Raw genomic sequence first — 25,035 nt, forward strand, 5'->3', positions numbered from 1 at the left:
GTAACAGGTAGACCAAAATTTGTTCGATTTACAAAACCCTTTTTTACCATCCTGTAGTTTCAAACTAAACTAACTACTATGGATGGATGCAAACAATGTTTTTATCCATTCACAAAGACAATCCACGTAAGTAAGAACAACATTGCGATCAAAATGGCGGCCGGCGCCGTCACTTCCGGTTCGCGGCAGCCATATTTATCACTTCCGGTGCGATCAAGGCGCCGCGGCGGGAAGCGGGAATTTGCGGAACTAAGGGGGAGAATAACGAGGTTTGTTTCTGGTTATTTCTCGGTCTTGTTGTAATTGTGTTTTACTGTAGCTGGTTTAGTTTTAACTGCGTTGTGTTGTTAATGAATTTCAGAAATGCAAACGTTACATTTTTAACCCTTAGAGGTACTTACTTACCTATATGTTATACGTTGAACGTGTGTTTGTATATCTGCTGTAAGGTTGTCTGGTAAAGATTGCTATAAGCAATAAGGCCGCCTTTACTTTACTGTTCTTATTTTTAAGTTTTTTTTGTATTGTTTCTGTTTTTGATGCAAATAAAGAGGATTGTAATTGTATATATCTGTGGTAGCGTAGCTCCTTAACGGCTGAATCTCCTTTAGGCTTACCATAACAATTTTTTAACATACAGTAGGTTTATCCCTGACGTTGTTAATTATTTGGTAATCTGCTGAAAATGGCTATTAAAATTAAGTATGCCAATGAAAGGATCTGTAGAGCGATCCGGAAAAAACGCAGCACATTCTATTCGATAGTCTATTCGAAAGTGCTGTCAACCTGTCAACAACAAAATGGCGGTGTATAGATTTGCGAATGTTTGACAGCTATCATTCCATAGGTCATTGTCAGAAAAATATTATGTACTCTGTGGTCATTCTTTTCGAAACTCATTCGAAAGGTAAAAAGTGTTCGAAAGTGCTGTCAAGTTGACAATAGTCGCACTCGCATTCGATTCTATTCGTTAGCTCGAATTTTCGTGATACGGGTACTGTTAGTTAAGATTTTAAGTAAAATTATTGTGCATAAATAATTTCCTCTCCATACCGTCCAAAATCTCCGTCTCCTGATTGGCCAATGCCCCGCCATCATAACCGGAAGCTGTCTGATGGCGGCAACCGGAAGACTGTGTAAAATACCGCGCGATACAGTTACCATTTCCGGTATGGTTTTGGCGCAAACTTTTCTTTTGTTTAATTGGTTCGTCATGACTTTGGGGGTAATGGTTTGGAAATTGTGCTATTATTTTGGGTGTTAAATTTTATAGAGGGTGACAAGTTATTTTTCATTTATTTTCATTTCAGATTATAGTGAGGTTTAACTTCGTTTGTGATTTCAGGGTTCCTTTTATTATAGGTCCCGTATTGAAACTTGTTCTAGTTGTAAATATTGTTTGGTAGAAAGTGCTTTTAGTGATAATGGGGTCATTTTGTACTGTTTTTTGTTAATAAGTTGTTTTTATATGCACTATAATGTAAAATAATACAAAAAAGTACTTTATTATATTAAATTGTGATCATAAAATACTACAAGCATATTCCACCAGTCACAGTAAAGCCGTTCTTCGTATTGACCAATCACAGATTTGATTAATCACCAACATCCCCAAAACCAACCAATCAGAGCAAAGCTCCGGCACGGCACGAGAATTTTAGATGGATTGGCTTTCACAGGCACTCAAAGTAATAGCTACTTTATCGCCTAAGAAATTAAGAGCAATATATCTCGGCCCTGATACGTGCGTGTTTATTGCGCCGTTTCGAGATGGTATCAGTTTGATTGGTGGAATCTGCCATGTTGTACAGACTGCTGCATAGATATCTGACCCCTCCACAATACGATTTTATTCTGAGGACCATTCATCACAACAATCACAACCCATCACGTCCCCACTGCTGGGGCACGGGTCTCCTTCTTTAGAGGAAGGGTTTGAGTACTAGTCCACCACGCTGGCCTAGTGTGGGTTGGCGGACCCCAACACAAGCAAGCTTGTGCTGAGAGCTGTCGGGTAAGTGGGCAATCCGACTGTCAGATGTTTTCAAGCCGCCCGAAGGCCTCTGACTAGGCTTAACGACTGCTGCCGTAGCAGCAACCGGGACCCACGGCTTAACGTCCCGTCCGAAGCACGACAATACATAATATAATACTAAGCAAACAATATCACACCCGGTAGTCCAGAGCAACAAAAAGGCACCAGCTCAGCATGTGCTGTATCGAAAAAAAACGCTTAGTCATTTTTCTCTTTTCATTATCGAATATTACTATTATTACACTCACTCCGGTTGTTCTGCGCGTGCGCCGCGGCGGCGACGGCGGCGAGCAGCAGCCAGCGGAGCATCGCGCTCGCTCACCCCTCCGCCGTCCTTGTCGCACTCAGCCTCATCTGTGGGCGGGAGAGGGAGATGGTTAGATGGCTGTCTAGAAAGAAAATATATATATGTTATAATGGACCCAGAAAGTCAATTAGAACAAAAAAAATATGCGACTTTTCGAAAGTCACCAAATTATGATTTTTACCACTTTTTCTTTACCCTCTGTATGTTTGTTTTGAAGAGTTTAAATCTATCACTGAGTTTTACAAATAAACTTTATACTTTATTTTAAACTAAGCTCTTGCTTTGACGGTATACGGACAGAAAGAGACAAAAGATTCAATGCCGACATTATAGCTTAAGTTCCTTCGTGAAATTCGGAATATTTTGAGGGATAGCATCGATGATGAAATTGAAAATGACGATAAATATTGGAAAAAAAAAAAAAAACACGCACTCACGCCTTGTACTAATGTACTCCCTTGCGGGGTAGGCAGAGGTGCATTGCTGCACCCACTTTTCGCCAGAGTGTTATGTTAGTCCCAATGTAATAGGGGGCGGGCCTATTGCCATTTTACGGGCACATCCAAGACCCGAGAACAAATATCTGTGTTTAAACAAATATCTGCCCCAGCCGGGAATCGAACCCGGGACCATCGGCTCAGTAGTCAGGTCACTAACCACTACGCCATTCGGTCGTCAAACTTGAAAAATCGGAAAACTTGGGGAAATAATATGTGATTTGGTTTCGTGGGGTGTACAGTTTGGGGAAAACAAACCTGATTCTTTTTAGGCCAGGTAGCATTGTCACTCTGAGAGGGGTCATGTATCTTTGCTCTACAATGTACGAATAATTATGTGCCCTTTGTATAGTGGAAATAAAGTTTATTTATATTCTACCTACTTATAATAAAAATAAATGTAGAACTACATTTTGCCAGCGCAGCTGTTACAGAATGTTAATTAAAATATATAATAAATTACCTGCGCCATTGAAGAGTCATCCCCTTATCATATTTAAAAAGAAATTGCATAAATGGCTTGTGAATAAATGTTTCTATTCCATCGAAGAGTACCTTAACTTTAATCATATTTGTATCGAATAACTAATAAAACTAACTTACATTCATAATATCGTAAATAACTGTAAATTCTAATACACCTACTTAAGTTTTAATTATGTAAATAATGTTAGTTTAAGATACCTAACATTAAAATTAACATGAATTATAGATGAATTATAGTGTATAGCTTTGTGACAAATTTTTGCATGCCTTAACAGGTGAATTGTGAGGAACCTATATTATTGTAATGTAAACTCTTTAAACACCTCTACTGTACCACTTTTCGTGCAAATAAAACTATTTCATTTCATTTCATTTCAATATTAATATTCTAACTAAGGTAGGCGACAATACATTACATAAATAAAATAGTGGTTCCTACAAAATACAAATAAGTAAGTAGATGCCTATGCCCACTCCTAGTTGAAATATGTAGGTATGAACCACATATTTTGTACCTCAATTAATTTTACAAAGACCCTATTGGTAAATATGCTTTATTTTGTTTTACAAATGATACCTTATTAATTGTTTGTTCGTAGTATCAACAGTGCCATGAAAAATCATTAGTCTTCCCCTAAAGCGTGTATTTTCAAATGATTAATGCATTCCGTTTTGTCCCCAACTTGCAATAGGGGACACCACTTTACATGTGGAAATAAATAAATGTCTAGTTTTTTTTATTTGAGTACCAAAATGTACTAAAAGCATTCGTCTATGGTCAGCGCCTATGCCATAACACCCCGCTTTCACCATGGAGCTCTTATTTTGAATTAGCTCGTACGCATTTGTGACTTTATTCATTGGTACGATGGTTGTCATTAGATTGAAGTTAAACGGTTTGACAGTAAACAAAATATTGTCATTTTTTCCTTTGTTTTTGTCTGTGATACACCATCTTGACCTTAGGCGGGTGGCGGGTAGTGGTTGGATGAGGAAGGCCGAGAACCGAGTGTTGTGGCGCTCCTTGGGAGAGGCCTGTGTCCATCAGTGGATGATTATTGGCTGATGATGATGATGATGACACCATCTTTTCGTATATCGTTAATATAAATCTAATACTCGCACATTCAAGTCCACAATGCAAAATTTAAACCATAGCCTATAAAATCTCAATTCAAAAGCAAACTTTAGCAAAATAATTAAAGCAGAAGATTCTCAGCCAACAATAGCTGATTGGAAATTTAAAATTTTCTTCGACAAACAGCTAACAGGGAGGAATTTTATAAGTGATCCACTGAAAGTCTTGAAACCGCATAAAATAGACTTTTTTCTGTATCTCTGAACAACTTTTGAAATGGTTATGTAAATACTAGCTGTACCCGCGCGCTTCGCTTCGTCTAAAAAGATTTCCCGTGGGAATTCCGGGATAAAAAGTAGCCTATGTTCTTTTCCAGGGTCTAGACCGTATGCATACCAAATTTCATTCAAATCCATTCAGTAGTTTTGGCGTGAAAGAGTAACAGACAGACAGACAGACACAGTTACCATTTGTAATATTAGTTTGGATAATTATTAAGTAGGTACCTATGTATTTACAATTTGAAGTAAGTAGGTATAAGACATGATTGCTTGTTAAAACGCAACAATCCAAGTGGTAAACTTATAAAGTATCACCCTGTATTTAAAACCAACAATAAGTAAGCAATGCAATCTTGCTGTATCAATATTTGTTAAACAGATGGGCTCGAGCACTCTGTATAGTACAGTCGGCAGCCAAAGATGTTACACTGAAGAGCAATTAAAACGTTCCAATATTACAAAAACTATCGACACCAAAAAATTATCCCATGAAAAAAATCCAGTGATGTAATAAATTACTCATAGACTAGTTTAATGACCCGCCGTCTACAATATTGATGTACATTTAGCAGCGCAATATAGAATATTACCATTACCAACTAAAAAAACGTTAATATTTTGATCAAATTCAAAATTAAATATTTGAATAAATTGGGGTCATTTATGTCAACCTTTTGTAAGTGGATCTTTTTCATTGATCGTGATTGTATTTCTACTGTATGAATATCTCCGCCTTATACCCTGAAAATTCTGTAAATTATATAGCATTGCTATTATGAAAAGTTGCTTCTGTATAGCGTCTTTTCCTACTGACTGTACTCATTGTAACAATTTGATCTTGTTACGTTCTTAACTCCAGTGTTTTAAGGTTTAAAATTGTATTTTAGTTATTGCATTTAGGGCACATTGTATTTATAGGTAAGTATAGTTATATAGTCTTCTGTTGAACATCTGTCGAAAAATTAATATTTGAGAGAGTTTATTAAAATTGAAATTGTGTAGGCAATGATGAGATTTAATGCCAGTTTTTAGCAATAACTTTTTTACCTAGCGATGCGTTTCATACGATTTTGACACAATAATTAAAAAGGTACGATAAGAGGAGGTCTCTTTGTTTTAATTTAGGTTAAGTAGTAGTCTAGTAGTCTTATTTAGGTATTTTTATAATATTAATTATATTTCTAAGATAGTTAAGTTGCTTACTTATTGTTGGTTTTAAATACAGGTTGATACTTTATAAGTGTACCACTTGGATATGTAAAAAAAATCTTTTTGACACAATAATAAAATTTTACTCTGTTTTGACTTCGCGATAACCCCAAAACTCCTAAAACTTGGCGAAATTACGTGAGCTGTAGATGAAATAGTTTAACCTAGTGCTGATAATTTTATTATACAGGATGGTCCCAGCTAATTCATTCGACGATTCGATTTTGCGATTCAGAGCAAGATTGACTGAATCTAATTTTATATAAATTTATGTTTATGAAAGAAATTAATATCGAAGTAAGTAAGTACTCGGTTTTAAAACAATATTTCGTACACAACAATGCACTATTTATAGTAATATGAAGACAACTATTAATTTATTAAATCTACTTAATTATAAAGAAACATAACATTTATCACATTAGCCAAAACTACAATCCTATTAAGTATTGCAACAAAGTTATTTTGTCACAAATTGCAATAACAATTTGTGTGTGTGTTACTCTCAACGCCACCCCATGCTTCCCTTGCGGGTTGTCGGGTCAAAATCAATCAAGCATTACAAAGAACATTTAAGTTTAGGGTTGGTAGCAGCATTCGTGATGGTACAGTGGGTTGCATAGAAACCAGACCTCTCTTGGAATGTTGCTATTGAGAGGGGGTCAGGTTTCTTTGCAGCCCACTGTAAATTGTAGATTTCTACAGAAATACAAGGTGTTATATACTGGTTAATCTGAGCAAGTTTCCCTAAGAAATGAAACCACTAACAATTTGCACCTAAAGAATTTAACCAATGTTAAAAACCCCCGACATAAAACACAAAAAGTTGCATAACTTTTTTGATAAAATAGTATTGCTAAGAACACACAGGTTAACATTACCTACCTAATACCCAAAAACAACAGAACGAAAATCAGTCCTGCAGTTTGGGAGCTACACTACCACCAACACACTAAACTTATAACACCTCTATAAATTCGTCGGGTGTTCAGAAACTACAAGTCAGTGCAGATAATTCGGCACACCCCGGCGTCCCGTCGTGTCGTTTCTGATCATTTATTTATTTATGTTGGTACAGTGGCGTGCGGGCGACTGGGGTCTGTGTACTCGTAATAGTTACCCTCAAATTCATAGACCGTATTGTAAATTTACAACAAGGTTAAAATTTACTTTGAAACACACGTGTTTCGACTCTGTACGTCAGTCAATCAGCCTGGTCTGGTAGGAAGGAAATTGAAAGGGGCCTTCCCCTTAAGGAATTCCTTATTATTTGGTTTTGTATGTTAAGGCGCAGACTTGCATTTGTGATCATTCATTTGGCTGGTGACATTTTGAAAATAGGGATTACCTACTCGTATTAGTATCTCACGTCACAAACATAGTGTATTCATGTTACTGATTTGTCGACCACGATTGTATTTAGTGTCAAGACAAATTCTTCAGGTTTAATGGCACGTAAACTTCAATAAAATAACTATGTTACACAAAGTTTAGTATAAATAAAAATAAAATAAAAACACAATTATTTTATTTTTAATAAGCCTGTACTACGACCATTATGCAAACGTAAAACTGGATTAATTCTCACAAGTCTCAAAAATGTTCATGACAAAGTGACGACGCTCACGCCACTTTTTAATATACCTATTATCCAGTTCTTAACATAGTTCATTAATCAGAGATGAATAAAAAAGCGTTGTATTTCAAATATCAACCTACTGCATGCATTAATTCTACAAGTACTTAAACTTTTTTTATGTTTGAGGTCTAAATGAAAAATGTCAGTTTGCAATTTGTTTGCGACTGTTTTTTTAAGGAGAATAGGTTTAGGATATTCTTCTAGTCACCTTTTATTGGTTTAAAATACAATATAATATAGGTACACCAGCATAATTATGTACTGAATTACATTTATTGTTACACTATAAAACTATGTTTTTTTTTTGTAAGTTTTGACATTGTTAATTGCAGTATTTCAATCTTAACCTCCTGACACCTGGCGTGCTATGAGTAGGACATTGAAAAAAAATATAATATATAGTTTAAAAATACCTATATTAAAAGTTTTATGGAGTATCTCTGTTATTTCTTTAAAGTTTTATAAAGTACCTATCCCTTAAACAATTTGTTCTTTGACAAAGTGACAAAACAGTTCAGTAGTTAATTTTTTTTTTTTAAATTTTATAACAGTGTATTCATTTATACCTCTCGGGGTCAGGAGGATAAGAAAAAAATACATTCTGATTCATAATTTTTTCAACAGTCACATAGCCCATTCTATTGCAGATTGAAATTTTCAGTCAAACATTGAAATCCTATTATAAATTGCATCGAATCGAAAATATAAATCGTATTATCACATCGACTGGTTGTAGGGATGAAATTGTCCTGACTGATCATGATGCGATATCGGTAAATACATACTGGGAATTATCAGAATGGTGGCGTATCCGTTTTTATTAATACAATACTGTACTATTTATTTGCACAAAAAACTAAGAAATACAAAAAAAAAAAAATTAAAAAGAAAAACAGAAAAAATTTGCTTATTGCATTAAAATGACTTTTCTGAGAACAAACATGGACTATTATAACTATTATATTATTTACCGGTGTTCATATTTTGACTTTTTAATGTACCAAGCATCAAAGAGTGGACCGGTGTAAAAACCGTGGAAGAAAATATATTTAAACTAGCCAAGAATAGAGAGCGCTGCAAGGAGCTGACTCTGATGGAGAGGCAGTACAAGAAGAAGAAACATTCAAGACTCAATAAATAAACTAACTATCCAATTTTTTTATCACTTAAGACGACCGAATGGCGTAATGGTTAGTGACCCTGACTACTGAGCCGAAGGCCCCGGGTTCGATTCCCGGCTGGGGCAGATATTTGTTTAAAGACAGATATTTGTACTCTGGTCTTGGGTGTTGATATTTAGTATCTATCTATCTATGTATTTGTGTAGATATATCAGCTGTCCGACACCCATAACACAGGTTCTGCCTAGCTTGGGGTCGGATGGCCGTGTGTGAGATGTCCATATGTGGTATTATTTATTATTCATGATCCGTTAGGAATTCCCTTTATTTATCGCACCCTCTATCATATCACAGGGTGGTGCAATGATTGTCAAAGGTCTGAACTAAAGTACATGCTGTTAATAGAGGGGGGTGATGTCAAGTGAGCGTAAAGTAATGTGTTTTAACCCTTCACGCAAAATTACAGGTGTTATACGTTTGACAAGTTTTCTATACATTAGACGAATTCTTTATGCATAAATAATATCTTAGTATTAAATTTTAATGCCAAAATTGAATTTAAATTGTCATAATTTTTATTATTTATTAATTGCTATTGTTAATGCACGATTGAAATATTTATAATAATTTTTATAATTGCACAAATCTTTCTTATAAATGTTTTATTAATGGTTGCATGTTTCTGCATGTTTTGTTGTTGATTTATATGCCTGCCTGTTTAATCTAATTTTATGAAAATATTATGTTTCGTAAGTATACTTACCTATAATTTGCATACCGAACAATCGGTGAAACTTGCCTGACACTATTTTATTAATGTAAGACCTAATTATTGTACCCATGTTTCTAGCAAATAAATGAATCTGAACCTGAATCTGACACGTTTGTCTGGTTGCTTTGAGATCGAATAATTATAGCGGTTTGTGTATAAAAGTATGAAATAAAGCAAGAGGGCTGCTTGAAAACATCTGACAGTCGGGTTACCCACTTACCCGACAACTCTCGCAGCACAAGCTTGCTTGTGTTGGGGTCCACCAACCCGCACTTGGCCAGCGTGATGGACTAGGCCTCAACCCTTCCTTCATTGGAAGGAGACCCGTGCCCCAGCAGTGGGGACGTGATGGGTTGTGATGATGACGATATTGATTGTAAGTATTATATGTAATTGTAAGTTTATAATCAAATCATTTTATTTTAAAGATTAATCTTAAATTTTCAAAGAAAAGAGTTAAACGCGTTTATAGAAGCTTTTTTCAGCAGTTTTCCTATCAGACAAGTCATCGGCATAAACAAAGCATTGTGAACTGCACAAAGTACAGTATTTCCACTCCCTTACAAATGACAAGGGTTGGCATTCATCAATCTTGCCAATTTCATATTGGACGCGACAGTCGTTTGTCATCGCTGGGATTTAAAATCGTTTGTTTTGTTAGGTATTTTAAACAACGATATTTTGATACGAACTAGGGTACGTTTTTTTGCACTTAAACTTGATCTAAAGTCTGTTTTCAATCTCAGATACTAAAACGATAGTTTCTGATTAAGTTGCGTACCGTTCAGAATCTGAAAATTTAGTATTTGAGATTAAAAAACAGACTTTAGATCAAGTTTCAGTGCAAAAAAACGTCTCGACAAATACACAGCACCCGACTGAGTTACTACTGAGACCCACTGAGTTCTATTTTGAATTAGAGAATATTGTGATGTGATCTACTTAGGTGATTTTATTCATTGGTTCCACTGAGTATGAACCCGAGTCCGCGTTGTTCTATGATTGGTACAAGGTTGTCATTAGGTTGAACTTGAAACGGTATGACTGTAAACAAAATTTGGACAGCTTTTTGCTTTGTTTTTTGTATGTGACATCTTGTTCGCATATTGTTAATCAAAGCTGTTTTGTTATAGATAATATAAAAAAAAACTTTATTCGATTCGTATCCAGCGTCACACATCAAAAATACAGAAAGATTACATCAAAAAACTAAATAAAATAATACAAAAAGCTGGCCATATTGCTTAAAGAGATCTCAACCAGACAATTATTTAAGTACAACATAATTCATCTCATTAAATCTCTGCTCTATAATAAAAACATTCTCACGAGGCTAAACCGTTTTTGAATTCACACACAGGCCGCAGGCCCGCCCCTGACTAAATAGCAAATTAAAACGAGCACCCCTTAAACATAGCCGATATAACCCTTGTTAACCCTAAACTGGTAGACGGGATAACTATAAATTGTTTATTTTTAAAATGTCCTGTTAACTTTGCATGTAGGGTGGGATTTTTGAAGTGAGCGAGCGGGTGGCATTAAAATGTTAAGTTAGTTAGAATAAATACTTAACATATAGGTACAAACAAATTGTAACCTCCTCCTTTTTTTTCGAAGTTGGTTAAAATATAAAATAATGAGGATGTTACGAGGCATAGTAGCACCACTACAGAAAAAACATAACGTCTTTTTCAAGGAGTTTTTTCGAAAAGTTACACTAAACAATGAAATTCCAAATGGAAAACGGACATTATATTATTGTTATAAGAAAACAATTTAATTAAAAAAGTTATAAGTAAGTACTTTCTACACAATACACAAGTACGCTACCTTACAGAGTACAACTTACAATCAGAGTAAGATGCCTGTAAGAGATCGCTCTTAACTATAAGGCCGCCTATTGTTCATTGATCCTAGTTTATAAGTTTTCTTTGCATATTTTAATTTGTGGTGACGAATAAAGATAAAGATTCTATTCTACAATAATTATTAACCTCTCGTCTAGATCACTGATTTTATTCCACCCTATTACTATAATGCGAATAACCCTCCGCTTTCTGACGTCAGAATTAGCCGGGTTCCCACGCAGGTCGCGTGTCGAAGCTTCCCCGAATTAGCAATACCATGTCATTATACGGACGTATGACCCTACGACTTTTGTAAGGGATAAAAAATATGGTACTTTAGTCGCTAGGGTCAACTAGCGAATATTGGGCAGCGTAAGGGTTTTGCGCGGATGGTTTTGAATGGTAGTTTTTTTACGATAAGTCATATTGTAAAGATTGCAATTTATGTAAAGAATAATGTAACTTATTTTGTAGCTTTGTAAGAGGTTTGTAATCGGTAAGAAACATACCTAATACAATTTAATTTTTTTATTTTTCTAAAATACTTTTGTGTAGGTAATACGTATTACTTACTGTTTTTAAGAATATTTTTTGTGTTCTTGTATCATACTTAGTTTAAGACTTTTTATGACAAGAATGGTACTTACCTGTACCCTCAATATACTTAATAATAAGTTTTAACACCAAAAATACAAATAAAAGATTTACCAAAAACACCAAAAGCCACAATTGGAAATAAAAACCATTTCACCGACCGTATCCCTTAATTATGAAATCCGGCTCGGCCGGGAACCGAACCCGCGACCTCAGCCGCTCATTAAAACTCGATAACTCTTAACCGCAGGTGCGACGGACAATACTAACTGACATATACTTATTAAGTATAGTGCCACAAACTTATCTGTTCCGGTGAGAGCGAACTAAATTGGTCCATATAATCTATGTCAATATGAAATTCATTAGTACAGTAAGTAATGAGGTATGGACCAATTTAGTTCGCTCTCACCGGAACAGATAAGTTTGTGGCACTATACATTATCTCATAGGTATTATACAGGGTGTTGTAATATAAAAGTGGTAGGTATAGTAAGCCGAAAGGGGTGTAAACTCTGAACAAATTTTGAAAATTCGTAAAAAAATATTATACTTTGCCGAAAAAATCATGTGACCAACAAACTTTGTATGGAAAATAAACATTCTCTTGTTCGAATCATCAAAAGTCGGTAAAAAAATAATATTATCGACATAAGTATAATAACCCCTGACTGACTCAACCCGAAATTCGATAGGCAACCGTTAATATTTGATCAAAAACCATATGAAAACAGATACCATAGACAAATATGCAGATACCTACAGTAAAACTATAAAGTCCTGAAAACGGAAGTGGATCCTAACTAATTGTTTAATAGAAAAGATAGATCACTGAACTCCACGAGTTTATCTACCTTACCTAATAGTCCTAAGACTTATTCTATAAATATTGTTACCGTATTTAATCGATGTATAATGTTTATTAAAGGACAAATCCGTTAAAAAGCCATAACCAAATGGTATTTTATTTTTTAAATGTATGTAAAAGTAAGTAAATAACTGATAATGATAAAAAAGTATTTGCAAAATCGCACTCTTTAATGTCAGGACTGTACAGTTGGACTGTATATCAGCACAGACTTAAAACGCCTACACTCACACACACAGACTCACATACACAGAGGTAGTTGTAAACGCATAACCTCCGTGTGTCGGGCTGCGGTCTCGAGTGATTTACTGATGCGTTACGGGATCGCCCTGGGTTGGGACTCGTAGGACCAAATAGTTAGCCCTTTAGACAAACAAACACTCACAGCTTTTACTAATGTACTCCCTTGCGGGGTAGGCAGAGGTGCATTGCTGTACCCACTTTTCGCCAGTGTTATGTTAGTCCCAATGTAATAGGGGCCTATTGCCATTTTACGGGCACATCCAAGACTCGAGAACAAATATCAGTGTTTAAACAAATATCTGCCCCAGCCGGGAATCGAACCCGGGACCTTCGGCTCAGTAGTCAGGGTCACTAACCGCTACGCCATTCGGTCGTCTAGTCTAGTTAGCCCTTATAAATGGTAAAATAAATATGAATGTATAGATAGATACATTACTCTTTATTTGTACGCCAATAAATAATTAACAATTTTAAATAAAAACTTAACTAGGGTACAAAAGGCGGTCTTATCGCTTATAGCGATCTCTTCAGCTGCGTACACACCGGGCCAACCAACGCCCAACGAACGCCAACGGTTATCCCAACGATGGATATTTATCATACATAATACAGGGCAGATTGCAGCAACGAAGGCCAACGTAACCCGTTCGTTGGCCTTCGTTGGCCCGGTGTGTACGCAGCTTTCCAGACAACCTTTGGATGGATGGACTAAAACAGACACAAGTAGGGTAGGTACAGTATTAGGTACATTTTAAAGTTGAATGATTACAATTGGCGGCCTTATCGCTAAAAGCGATCTCTCCCAGTAAAATATGATATGACGACCGAATGGCGGTGTGGTTGTAACTGACTGCGATGCCGAATGTCCCGGGTTCGATTCCCGGGGCATATACATGTTTGTTTAAAGATAGATATTTGTAGCCGAAATTATCTTCATACTTTTAAGTTTACTATGGTTTTTAAGAGTTTTGAGTCGAATAATTATATTTTTTCTTTAAGGTCCATTTATACAGTCTGACGGGGCACATTACCCTCTAAATATCGTATGATTTATATCAGTGCGCCACCAATATGTGACACTTCTACAGAAATGTTTAATATTAACTGAGAATTAACGGCCAAGAGCGAATCGGATAAGGACTTTGTTATTATCCTAACTAATATTATAAATGCGAAAGTAACTGTGTCTGTCTGTCTGTCTGTTACTCTTTCACGCCAAAACTACTGAACGGGTTTGAATGAAATTTGGTATACATACGGTCTAGACCCTGGGAAAGAAGATAGGCTACTTTTTATCCCGAAATTCCCACGGGAAAACTTTTTAAGGCGAAGCGAAGCGCGCGGGAACAGCTATAAATAATAAAATGTCTTTTAAACAGCTTAAGCTTTCTGATTTCAGTTTCGGTCTTAAATATACCATGCTGCACATGCTGGTTTCGGTTTAGTATACCCTTTTTGCAACACCCTGTATAGGTACTTAAAGTTTTCTCAGCAGCAAAACTAATCGTTTCTTACTGAAACTGAGAAAAGCAAAAAATCATTTCTGAAAATTTCTTTGCAATGCATTTTTTTTAAATATGTATATTGTGTTATTATTATGATAATGGTTAATTCTATTTAATTTCATATTAAACTTACCTAACCTATATTTTATAATATCGTGTTTGTGTAACCAGTGTATGTATTGTGTTAAGTAAATAAATAATGTAGTAATCTATCTACCTATTTTATAATTCCCTGGACAAACGTAGTCTAAGCCTTGAGAATATACCTTCACCAATAGATAATATTATATCATAAATCATACATTAATTTATATCACATTACAGAATTCAATTCGGATTTACAAACAATAAATCATTATTACGAACCCGCACTCCCATACAAATAGTAGGAGGGTCACTCTTATGCTTAGATTAACAATAAGGTTACAAGATGGAGTGTCAGTGCAAAAGAAACGTCTCGACAAATACCACCCCTCTTCTACCACTGAGCTCTTGTTTCGAATTAGTTCGGTTAGAAAATGATGATGGGCACCAATATATGGAAGCTGGGACCAGCACCAATAGAAATGAGTGATACGTCGTTGAAAAGGTATTTTTTTGCAGAATATGAATAACGGAAGCGCTAGTCTTGATTTACTGTCCAATTAGAATAATCGTACCTTGAAAGTTTTTATATTTTATTTCTGTAATTTTAATGTTTTTGTTAGTTTTTCACATTCATTTTGAATTTTTATAACAAAATGATCATCATTCATATTATTATAATATTATATTTGTTTATTATCTCAGTAAATAAAACCAGTTGAAAGTAATTTCTCCAATTTCAATAATGCGTGTTTACGTGTATTACGCCCTAACTGTCATCAGGAGAGAGAGTGCAATGCCATAGAAAAATACTTGCTTCCGAAGAATATATTTCAAAATGGACAACTCATACGGATTTGTCGTCATAATACTTTTTTGCTCACTTGAAAAGAGCTATCCAACGATGTATGTCTCATCTTTATTGGACATAGGTCCCAAAACGCCCATTGTCATTTGTGACTTTATTCATTGGTACAATGGTTGTCATTAAGTTAAACTGCAGAATAATAACTGTCGAACTTAATAAGGCATTACTATTTTAAAAAATGGGTTTCGCCCGTAACTCAAGGTACTAGCGTTCAAAATAAGGTGGGAACTATTATCCTAAACAAAATCCGGCCAGTGTTTGCTTTGTTTTTGTATGTGACACATCATCTTGTCCGGATATAGTTAATCTAAGCATTTATAGTGCAACAAACTTATCTGTTCCGGTGAGAGCGAACTAAATTGATCCATATCTCATTATTTACAAAAGAATTGTATGTTGTAAAAGATTAGATGGGTTTATTAACACCGTAAGAGCGAATTAACAATACGAGCAAACTTAAAATCATATACCTATTATAGAATAAAGAAATATTAGACATTTATGTGAACTCTCACCGGAACAGATAAGTTTGTGGAACTGTAACCGTTAAAACTTTGTTTTTTCGGAACTAGACTGACCCCAGTCGTTGCACCCCACAGACAGTTGGACAGTATGTCTCTTGAGACGCATTTTTTTCTATAACCGTTCCCTTTCTCTATTCCCTTCCCTATCCCCTATCCCCTACGGAACTAGGCGCGTGGCTCGCCTCGGTCAGAGGGGTGTAATGTACAAATTTAATGTGAAGGTGATTACGAATTGAGTTCAGAAGTAAAGCTTAAGTACTTGTTTTTTTCATTCATTGTATCTAGTAAGTTATTTTCTTGTTTATGAAATAATACAGGGTGTTGCAAAAAGGGTGTAAGTACTAAGCCGAAACCTACACGTGCAGCATGTTATACGTAAGCCCGAAAATGAAATCAGAATTTCAAAATTCGCGAAAAAATTAAAACATTTTTCATAGAAACTTTGTTGGTCACGGCCCACGGGTTTTTTTTACTATGGAGAATGACTAGGTACTTATACGAAAAATTTACTTATATGAAAAAGTACGCTGTTCTTTGAAACTCCAGTTCGGCACTCTCGTTCCGTAGTAAAGGTAGAGATTGCTATAAGCAATAAGGCCGCCTTTTTGTACTGTTTTTATTTTTAATTTTTTTGCTTTTTTTGTATTTTTTCTGTTTTCGGTGCAACTAAAGAGGATTGTATTGTATTATTGTATTGTATTGTATTGTATTGTATTGTATTGTATTGTATTGTATTGTATTGTATTGTATTGTATTGTATTGTATTGTATTGTATTGTACAGTTGACATAAAATGAATGGATTTGCGTGCAAGTCAGTATTCTACAAAATAAGACATTGATTTCTACAGTCACGAGCAATGAAAAAGTTCCATTTCCACCCAAGTAGCTTTCCCATAGGCTTTTAAATATTAGTTTATTATTTTTTAATTTTTATAGTTAAAAACAAAAAACATTAAAACACCGACACAATTAGGAGCGGTGGTCAGTCGGGTAAGCGCCCGCTTCTCACGCCAGAGATGCTGGTTCGAATCACATCTAGGTATGTGAACCCACCAACTCGCAGTGGACCAGCGTGGTGGAAAATGGTCCAAGCTTAGGTGAATACAAAAGCTTTATACCTAACACACATGTACAAATAACAGTCTTATCGCTCCAAGCGATTTCTTCCTTAGTTCCGTTCCTATATATACAAACTTGCTGGCCTGTAATTTAACATTTAACCCCAAAAGCAAGTTAAATGTTACAAGGGGGGTACAAAAAAGCAAAAAAGTATCCATATCCAAAGACAATATTGTAATAGATCACAGATTATGTAGAACTGATAAACGACGAGAGAACGTAACACGCGTGCCGACACGTGCCATAGACCATGTAATTTTTTTTTATTGACTGCATGCTGCTTTTAAGATAAAGATAAAATACACTTTATTGCACACAAACAGAAACAGTTTCACAAACATAGAAAAGAAAAATGGTACAATCGGCGGCCTTATTACTAAAAGTAATCTCTTCCAGACAACCACATTGAAAGGAAATATAAAGTACTAGCTGTTCCCGCGCGCTTCGCTTCGCCTTAAATAGTTTTCCCGTGGGAATTCCGGGATAAAAAGTAGCCTATGTTCTTTCCCAGGGTCTAGACCGTATGTATACCAAATTTCATTCAAATCCGTTCAGTAGTTTTGGCGTGAAAGAGTAACAGACAGACAGACAGACAGACACAGTTACTTTCGCATTTATAATATTAGTTAGGATAGGATAAAGAAAGGGGTAACGTGTGACAAGACAAGAGAAAATACAACATAATTACTATGATTTACATATTTATATGCTTTTGTGTATAATATAACCCCACGGTCGATAAATAGGGGCGTTATAGAATTCGTTATGTTTAGTAAAGTGATAGGTACCTACTGTTTCGAATATCATTTCATGTATTCAGAGCTTTTGGAATTAGCCAGTTAAAAGATTCGTGACTTTATTTATTGGTCGACGAATGGCGTAGTGGTTAGTGACCCTGACTACTGAGCCGATGGTCCCGGGTTCGATTCCCGGCTGGGGCAGATATTTGTTTAAACACAGATATTTGTTCTCGGGTCTTGGATGTGCCCGTAAAATGGCAATAGGCCCGCCCCCTATTACATTGGGACTAACATAACACTCTGGCGAAAAGTGGGTGCAGCAATGCACCTCTGCCTACCCCGCAAGGGAGTACATTAGTACAAGGCGTGAGTGCGTGTGTGTGTGTTATTTATTGGCACAATAGGTACAATGGTTATCACCAGGTTGAACTTAAAGAGGTTTGACAGTAAACAAAACGCGGTCAGTTTTTAACTTCCTTATTTACATGTGACACTCCATCTTGTTCGCATATTATTTATCAAAGCTTACTTCAGTGTCCACTATTAGTCCTGGAACAATCTGTTGACTAATGCCTGTATAATGAATGAAAGTGTCATGGCGGCCGTCCTTAGGGCATGCAATACCGGAAAAAAATCAATACCGGTATTGAGTTCCGGTATTACAACTAACTAAATACCGGGATTCCGGTATCAATGCCGGTATAAGACTTCATTGTAATAAATGGCATATGTTGTGTTTAAAGGTCGTATAGGACTAAATTGAGTAGGGTTAAAATTTCAAATTTAACAAGAAAAAGCAATAAAATAGATTTTTACTTACAACAGTTGAGTATTAGAGTTAAAATTTTAGAATATTTATTTTTTTACATTCGGTGTTTGTTTACGCATGGACAACAGTAGATTTCCAACGTCCGAAAACTGCATTAAACTGTTTGAAATAAATGGGCTTTCATAGTATATAGGAACACAAGGCTAACTATATCTTAATCGCTTTATTTATAGCCTAAAAACGTCCGATTCCGGTATTACTTCAATACCAGTATTAACGTACAATACCGGTATTGAAAGAAGCGTAAATATTTTCCAGGATCCCGGCATTACGGGATTCCGGTATTACGGGATCCCGGTATTGCGGTATTGCATGCCCTACGTCCAACCACGCGATATATCAACGTCACTCTATCGGGGTGCAGCCATCTATGCCACGGGCTAATTATTTTTTAACCAACACGGTAAGCGAGGGGGTTATACGTTGAACGTCGGTGAATGTTGGCTAGAAAGATGAGTGTCTTACGCTGACTATACAAGGTGCGCCGGTTGTATAATAAAATATGTGTTAAGGAACAGTAGATAGATGGGACAATCCAGGGGCGTATTTAAAGATTGCGCGCCCTGGGCTGCTGTAGTTTTACGCCCCATCAAAGAAAGAAAGAAAGAAAACAAAAAGAGCAGTCATTGTATAGTACCTATCGACCTACATATGTATAAGAACATTGTGGTGATAGATTTGCATAGATAATGATATCTGACGAAAAGAAAAAAAGATTTTTCTGGATAGACTAGACATTTTAGCACGTTTAGAAATAAAATTTGGCTGAGTGAGGCAATTTTTTTTTCTTTAGATTTCCTTAAAAAATACAGAGGTGGAAAAAATAAACTATTCCACCGGTTCAAAAAAGAACAAAGGCCGGCTTTAATACTTAAAAAATCCAGCACTGCTCGTCACCGAAATACCTCGGAGTGACCCTGGATAGATCCCTCACGTACAAAACCCACTGCCAAAACACCAAGAAGAAAGTCAGCTCCCGAAACAACCTTCTGCGACAGCTTACTTCTACCAGCTGGGGCGCCTCTCCGCAAGTTCTACGAACAAGTAGCTTAGCACTCTGCGTCTCAGCCGAATATGCCTGCCCCATATGGGCAAGATTCCCATTCCTCAGAGCCAGAAGACAAAAGTCTTCAACCAGTGCGTCCTGCCAGTGATGACGTATGGTGCAGGGACGTGGACACTGACGGTAGGACTGGTCCACCGATTTAAAGTCGCTCAGCGTGCTATGGAGAGAGCTATGCTTGGGGTTTCTCTGATGGATCGTATCAGAAATGAGGTTATCCGTCAGAGGACTAAGGTTACCGACATAGCTGTCAAAATATGCAAGCTGAAGTGGTAGTGGGCTGGTCATATCTGCCGAAGAACCGATAACCGTTGACCCCAAGACGAGTTCTTGAGTGGAGACCACGAACAGGTTCTCCTGCCCGATGGACTGACGACCTTAGGCTGGTAGACCCGGTAGTGGTTGGATGAGGAAGGCCGAGGACCGAGTGTTGTAGCGCTTCTTGGGAGGGGCCTATGTCCAGCAGTGGATGATTATTGGCAGATGATGATATGGTCAAGGTCCGCGCATGCTAGAGAAGTAGATTTTGCTCTCAACGACACAGTTCGTATAGTAACGGGATGCCTCAAACCGACACCGCTCTACAAGGTCTATTCTCTGGCTGGGATAGCACCCCCTAGCATACGGCGAATAGTGGCATGTTCTGTTGAGAAAGGCAAACAAGAATGCGACTCCAGACATACACTTTACTCACATACTGCCGCACCTTCCCGCCTTAAGAGTCACAGAGAGTTTCTAAATAGTGAGGTGTCCTTAACGGATGAAAACCCACAAAACGCAAGACTAAGGCTCTGGGAGGAAAAGCAGCCCCAGGATCCTATCCTACCTCTTGAGGAAAAACTTGCTCCTGGTATCAGTCTCCCCTGGCACATTTGGAAGACTCTAATAATCGGTTGCGAGCAGAGGTAGGCTGCTGCAAGGATAACGTGACCATTTACGTGGCTGTGATAAGTAGTTAGCTCTGCTCATATTATTATAATAATTATTATTAAGCTTATATGTATTGTATACCAACTAGTTTTAAGTCTTTTTTTGAAAAGATGGCTCAGGAGTTTCTTGCCTCCGTTCTTCTCCTTACACAGAAAGAGCCCCCCCTTATCCGAACGGAGAGTAATTTGTAAAAATTGACGTTCATCAGAAAATTTTATATTTGTACGATGAATAAAAAATTTTGACTTTGACTTTGACTTTGACTTTTATTTTTTTTGTCAGAGCGGGACACCTGCGGATTTCTGTTGCAAAAAAAACTTATTGGTATTCATTACAATTTTTATGTAGTGTATATAGGGAATGAAATCTCGTACGAAATTTCCACCTAGCGAGATCTCGCGAGACCTGGCAAATTACTGGATCTCGCGAGATTGGAAGAATCGCTATTAAAACATAAATGCAAATTTTAGTAGGTACTAACTGACATAATGTTGCTTAGTTATAAAAATTAAGTGACTTTTATTTAAAAAAAATTAATATATTATTTTGTCTCTAACTCCAATAAATAAAATGTTTAACTATGTCCATAATTAATACACCTTTTACGGCTAATCAGTACAAATTTATGCAATATTGGTAAAAAAAAACATTATCTAGGTATATTTAGTATTTTGTAAATTTATTATTTTATTTTCAACAATTAGGAGTAATAGAAACATTCGTTATTGTAAACAAAAACTTAACTTCACAAGTTCTTAAATAAATGTTGTGAGATCGTATTAATCAAATAAATGAAGTTCAAAAAAGAAGTCAGATCAAGTTATCAAGGTACCGAAAGGCAAGTTAATTTTTGTGATAATTATTTCGATTCTGAAGACATAACTAAATTCTAATTTTAGAGCTGCCAAAACCTTATTGTATTTGTTTAAAATTCGACTCTATGTGTGTTTCCGTAATTGTAATTTTTTCTGCTTTTTAGAAAAATTTTTAGTTTGACAGCGTTAAAATTAGAATTTCTGCCTTTCGAATCGATATCATTGGCTTCTCAAAAAAATCATCATGTCGAGAGAATCATCTGATAGACGACCTCTGATTTTGCATGAAATACACGTCAGCACGCTGCATTATTGTCGATCTCGTTATCTCGCGAGATCTCGTACGAAATTGAACGAGTTTCAATCTCGTTAAATATGGACGGGATCTCGTGAGTTCGGGATCTCGGCGGGACGAGATTTCATTCCCTAAGTCTATGTGAGAGGTAAGAAGATATATATAGCTGTCTCAAGTGATTAATGCAAAATGTAGGTAATTTAAATTATCGTTTGGCCTGTTTATGAAAGCGGGACATTTTTGCCCTCGCGGGGGACAGCGGGACGGACAGCTTGAAAGCGGGACTGTCCCGCCGAAAGCGGGACGTATGGTCACCTTATGCAAGGACAATCTTTGCAAGTGGGGTACTAACCTACCTATGCGACTGTGGTACCGCCCCACTGACTATGGAGCATGTACTCTCCTACCCCCTGTGCCCTTCCACCTGCACTCGGGAAAACTTACTCCAGGCTAACCAGGCTATCAAACTTGCTTGGTTTTGTTCTAGACAAATTTTAAAATTCGCATGTTCACTGACACGAAAGAAGAAGTGTAGAGTACCTACCGACCTACATAGGTATGTATAGGAATATTGTGGTGATAGATTTGCATACATAATGATATCTACATATCAAGTACATATCATCATCAAAACGAGTACATTTTAGAACGTTAAGAAATAAACTTGGGGCGGGTGACTGAGTTAGGCAAAAAAAAAACTTTAGATTTCCTTCAAGAAAATAACTACCAAGGCGGAAAAAAATTTCATTTGGAAAGATGGCTGTTCTAGTCTTACGTCCTTTAATATTGTTCTGTACTTTTTTAATCCTCCAACCTAGTCCAAGGGCGGCCTGCCGGCCGCCCCTGGGCCGCCCTTCGCCGTCTGCCGCCCCGGGCTGTAGCCCTTTTAGCCCTAGGGTAAATACGCCCCTGGGACAATCTGAAAACCAGCGCTGTAACGTTATCGACAACTTACAGCTGATGCTGAGATTGTTCAATTTTGCCATTTTTTCATTCAATACACTTTTTAATTTTATTGCATGTTTTTTTGAAAAATAAATTAATTTTCTCTCTTTCATTCGAGAAGGCTCCTTTAGATGCCTATTGCCCCGTAGTTCTTTATCTGACCACCATTCATTTTATGCTACAGGCTACAAAAGATTTTTTAATAGTACAAGCTTGGCCTAACTCAAAAATCTAAGGTTTTGAATTTTCTGCCCGTTTAAACCGTTATAAAGTCTATTAATTTAATATTCTTTTATCTAAGACACTAAAATGGTAAGTGCAAATGTCAAGTTGAATAACATCTGGTATTCAACTTGTCATTTACACGTGCCAATTTAGTGTCAGAGATTAAAAAAAAAATACTTTACTTAAAAACTCCATAAGTCAGTTTTTGTTAGTTTGTGCTCCTATATTAGGTACTATGTGAGCGATAAATCCTCATTTACCCGGCATGTCCAATCATGGCTCGTGTAGTCCCAGATTGAATATCGGCACTGCCAGGTTGCCTGTTATATTAACGGTAAATACCTGACCGGATGCGTACGGTCGGCTAAAGAGATATGTGTTCACTGTCCTAACACTGACCTACAAGACAAATATAAAAAACAAAGTCAAATTTAACATTGTTTGAATTTTCTACTAACGTATATTGTGTATATTGTTATTGTGCATGTTACAAATATTATTATTTAACTTAACTATGTCACTTCTGCATAAATATTTGTTCACCTTTCAGGTAGATTAAGGTCTCGTGCTTATTATCATACCTCAAAAACTTTTATGTACCCTTAATCATGCAAATAAATACTTTTCATTTCATTTCATTTCATTTCATTTCATTTCATTTCTGTCCACCCGCAGAGATAACACTTTCTGACGAACGAATAGAGAGATGAGAAGAATATGTAGTGAATAATAAAATAGTGTGTCAAGTGTGATTTTTTTTATCACATTCTGCCTTGTGGATACTTGTATACTTATAAGTTCAAGTTTTTTAGGTTTAAAAAAAGGTATATAATATATGTATAGCTACTAAGTCGAAAAGGGGTAAAATTCCGAAAAAACAACTTGTTACTCCATATAAACTTAATTCGTTGGTGACGAGAGTTTTTACTAAAAGTTTTTTTTCATGAATTTACATCGTAGAGGATTACTACACCTGTTTTGCATCACCCTGTAAGTATATATACGGCCAAATATTAATTAAATCAAGGCCATCCCATAAATTGGTTCACAAAACGCCAAGTATCTTCATAGTTTTGGAACTACCAATAAAATACTTTGAAACTAATTTTCAAATGCCGATCGACGCACAAGGGTTAAGGAAAATCATATTTTCATATTACACGCAAGATTAGACCTTAGGTTGAAGGTCGTAAGAGACAAATTGGTTAATTTTGGTTGTAGATATTGGGGTAATAAGTTTGGGGTAAGATTTCGGTTCAGAAATTTATTAATTCTTTAAATTGTCTTGTGGATTTTTAAAAACATTCGTCTGATAAATTTAAGTGTTCTAAGTTTAACATGAGTTACTTATCCTAACTATAATATTATAAATGCGAAAGTAACTGTGTATGTCTGTCTGTCTGTTACTCTTTCACGCCAAAACTACTGAACGGATTTGAATGAAATTTGGTATACATACGGTCTAGATCTAGACCCTGGGAAAGAACATAGGCTACTTTTTATCCCGGAATTCCCACGGGAAAACTTTTTAAGGCGAAGCGAAGCGCGCGGGAACAGCTAGTGTATAATAAGGTCTAGGGAATAAAGTTGAGACTTCACAATTTTCTGACTAAAGGTAAGCGTCTACCTATCGGTATCGTACGTATCGGACCAAACGGATTTTCATAAAATGTATTTATGGAGAAACGGCGCGGCGTCGGCAATACAGATGAAGTGGACGCTTATCTGACGTGGACGACGACCGAATGGCGTAGTGGTTAGTGACCCTGACTACTGAGCCGATGGTCCCGGGTTCGATTCCCGGCTGGGGCAAATATTTGTTTAAACACAGATATTTTTTCTCGGGTCTTGGATGTGCCCGTAAAATGGCAATAGGCCCGCCCCCTATTACATTGGGACTAACATAACACTCTGGCGAAAAGTGGGTGCAGCAATGCACCTCTGCCTACCCCACAAGGGAGTACATTAGTACAAGGCGTGAGTGTGTGTGTGTGTGTGTGTGTGTGTGGACGCTTACCTTAAGATTGCTATACATGGTGTCCCAGGTTGAAGTGCACATTCGAAAGGTCGTGTCACAACTCATAATAATTATTTGGTCATGTTTATATACAACCA

At 36.5% G+C, this 25,035-nt stretch overlaps 1 protein-coding gene across 3 annotated transcripts in view; it reads right to left on the reverse strand.

Annotated features, from left to right (window-relative positions):
- LOC105388696 (lachesin) overlaps window positions 1-25,035 on the reverse strand; it is a 92,063-nt gene that overhangs the window by 14,978 nt on the left and 52,050 nt on the right. For all 3 annotated transcript variants that reach the window (XM_048623890.1, XM_048623888.1, XM_048623889.1), the window contains one exon: window positions 2,284-2,389. In XM_048623890.1, the coding sequence (XP_048479847.1) occupies window positions 2,284-2,344 (61 nt within the window). In that variant the 5' untranslated portion in view covers window positions 2,345-2,389. The remainder of the gene's footprint in view (window positions 1-2,283; window positions 2,390-25,035) is intronic.

Source organism: Plutella xylostella, chromosome 11 (genome assembly GCF_932276165.1).
Source record: "Plutella xylostella chromosome 11, ilPluXylo3.1, whole genome shotgun sequence".
Lineage (NCBI taxonomy): Eukaryota > Metazoa > Arthropoda > Insecta > Lepidoptera > Plutellidae > Plutella > Plutella xylostella.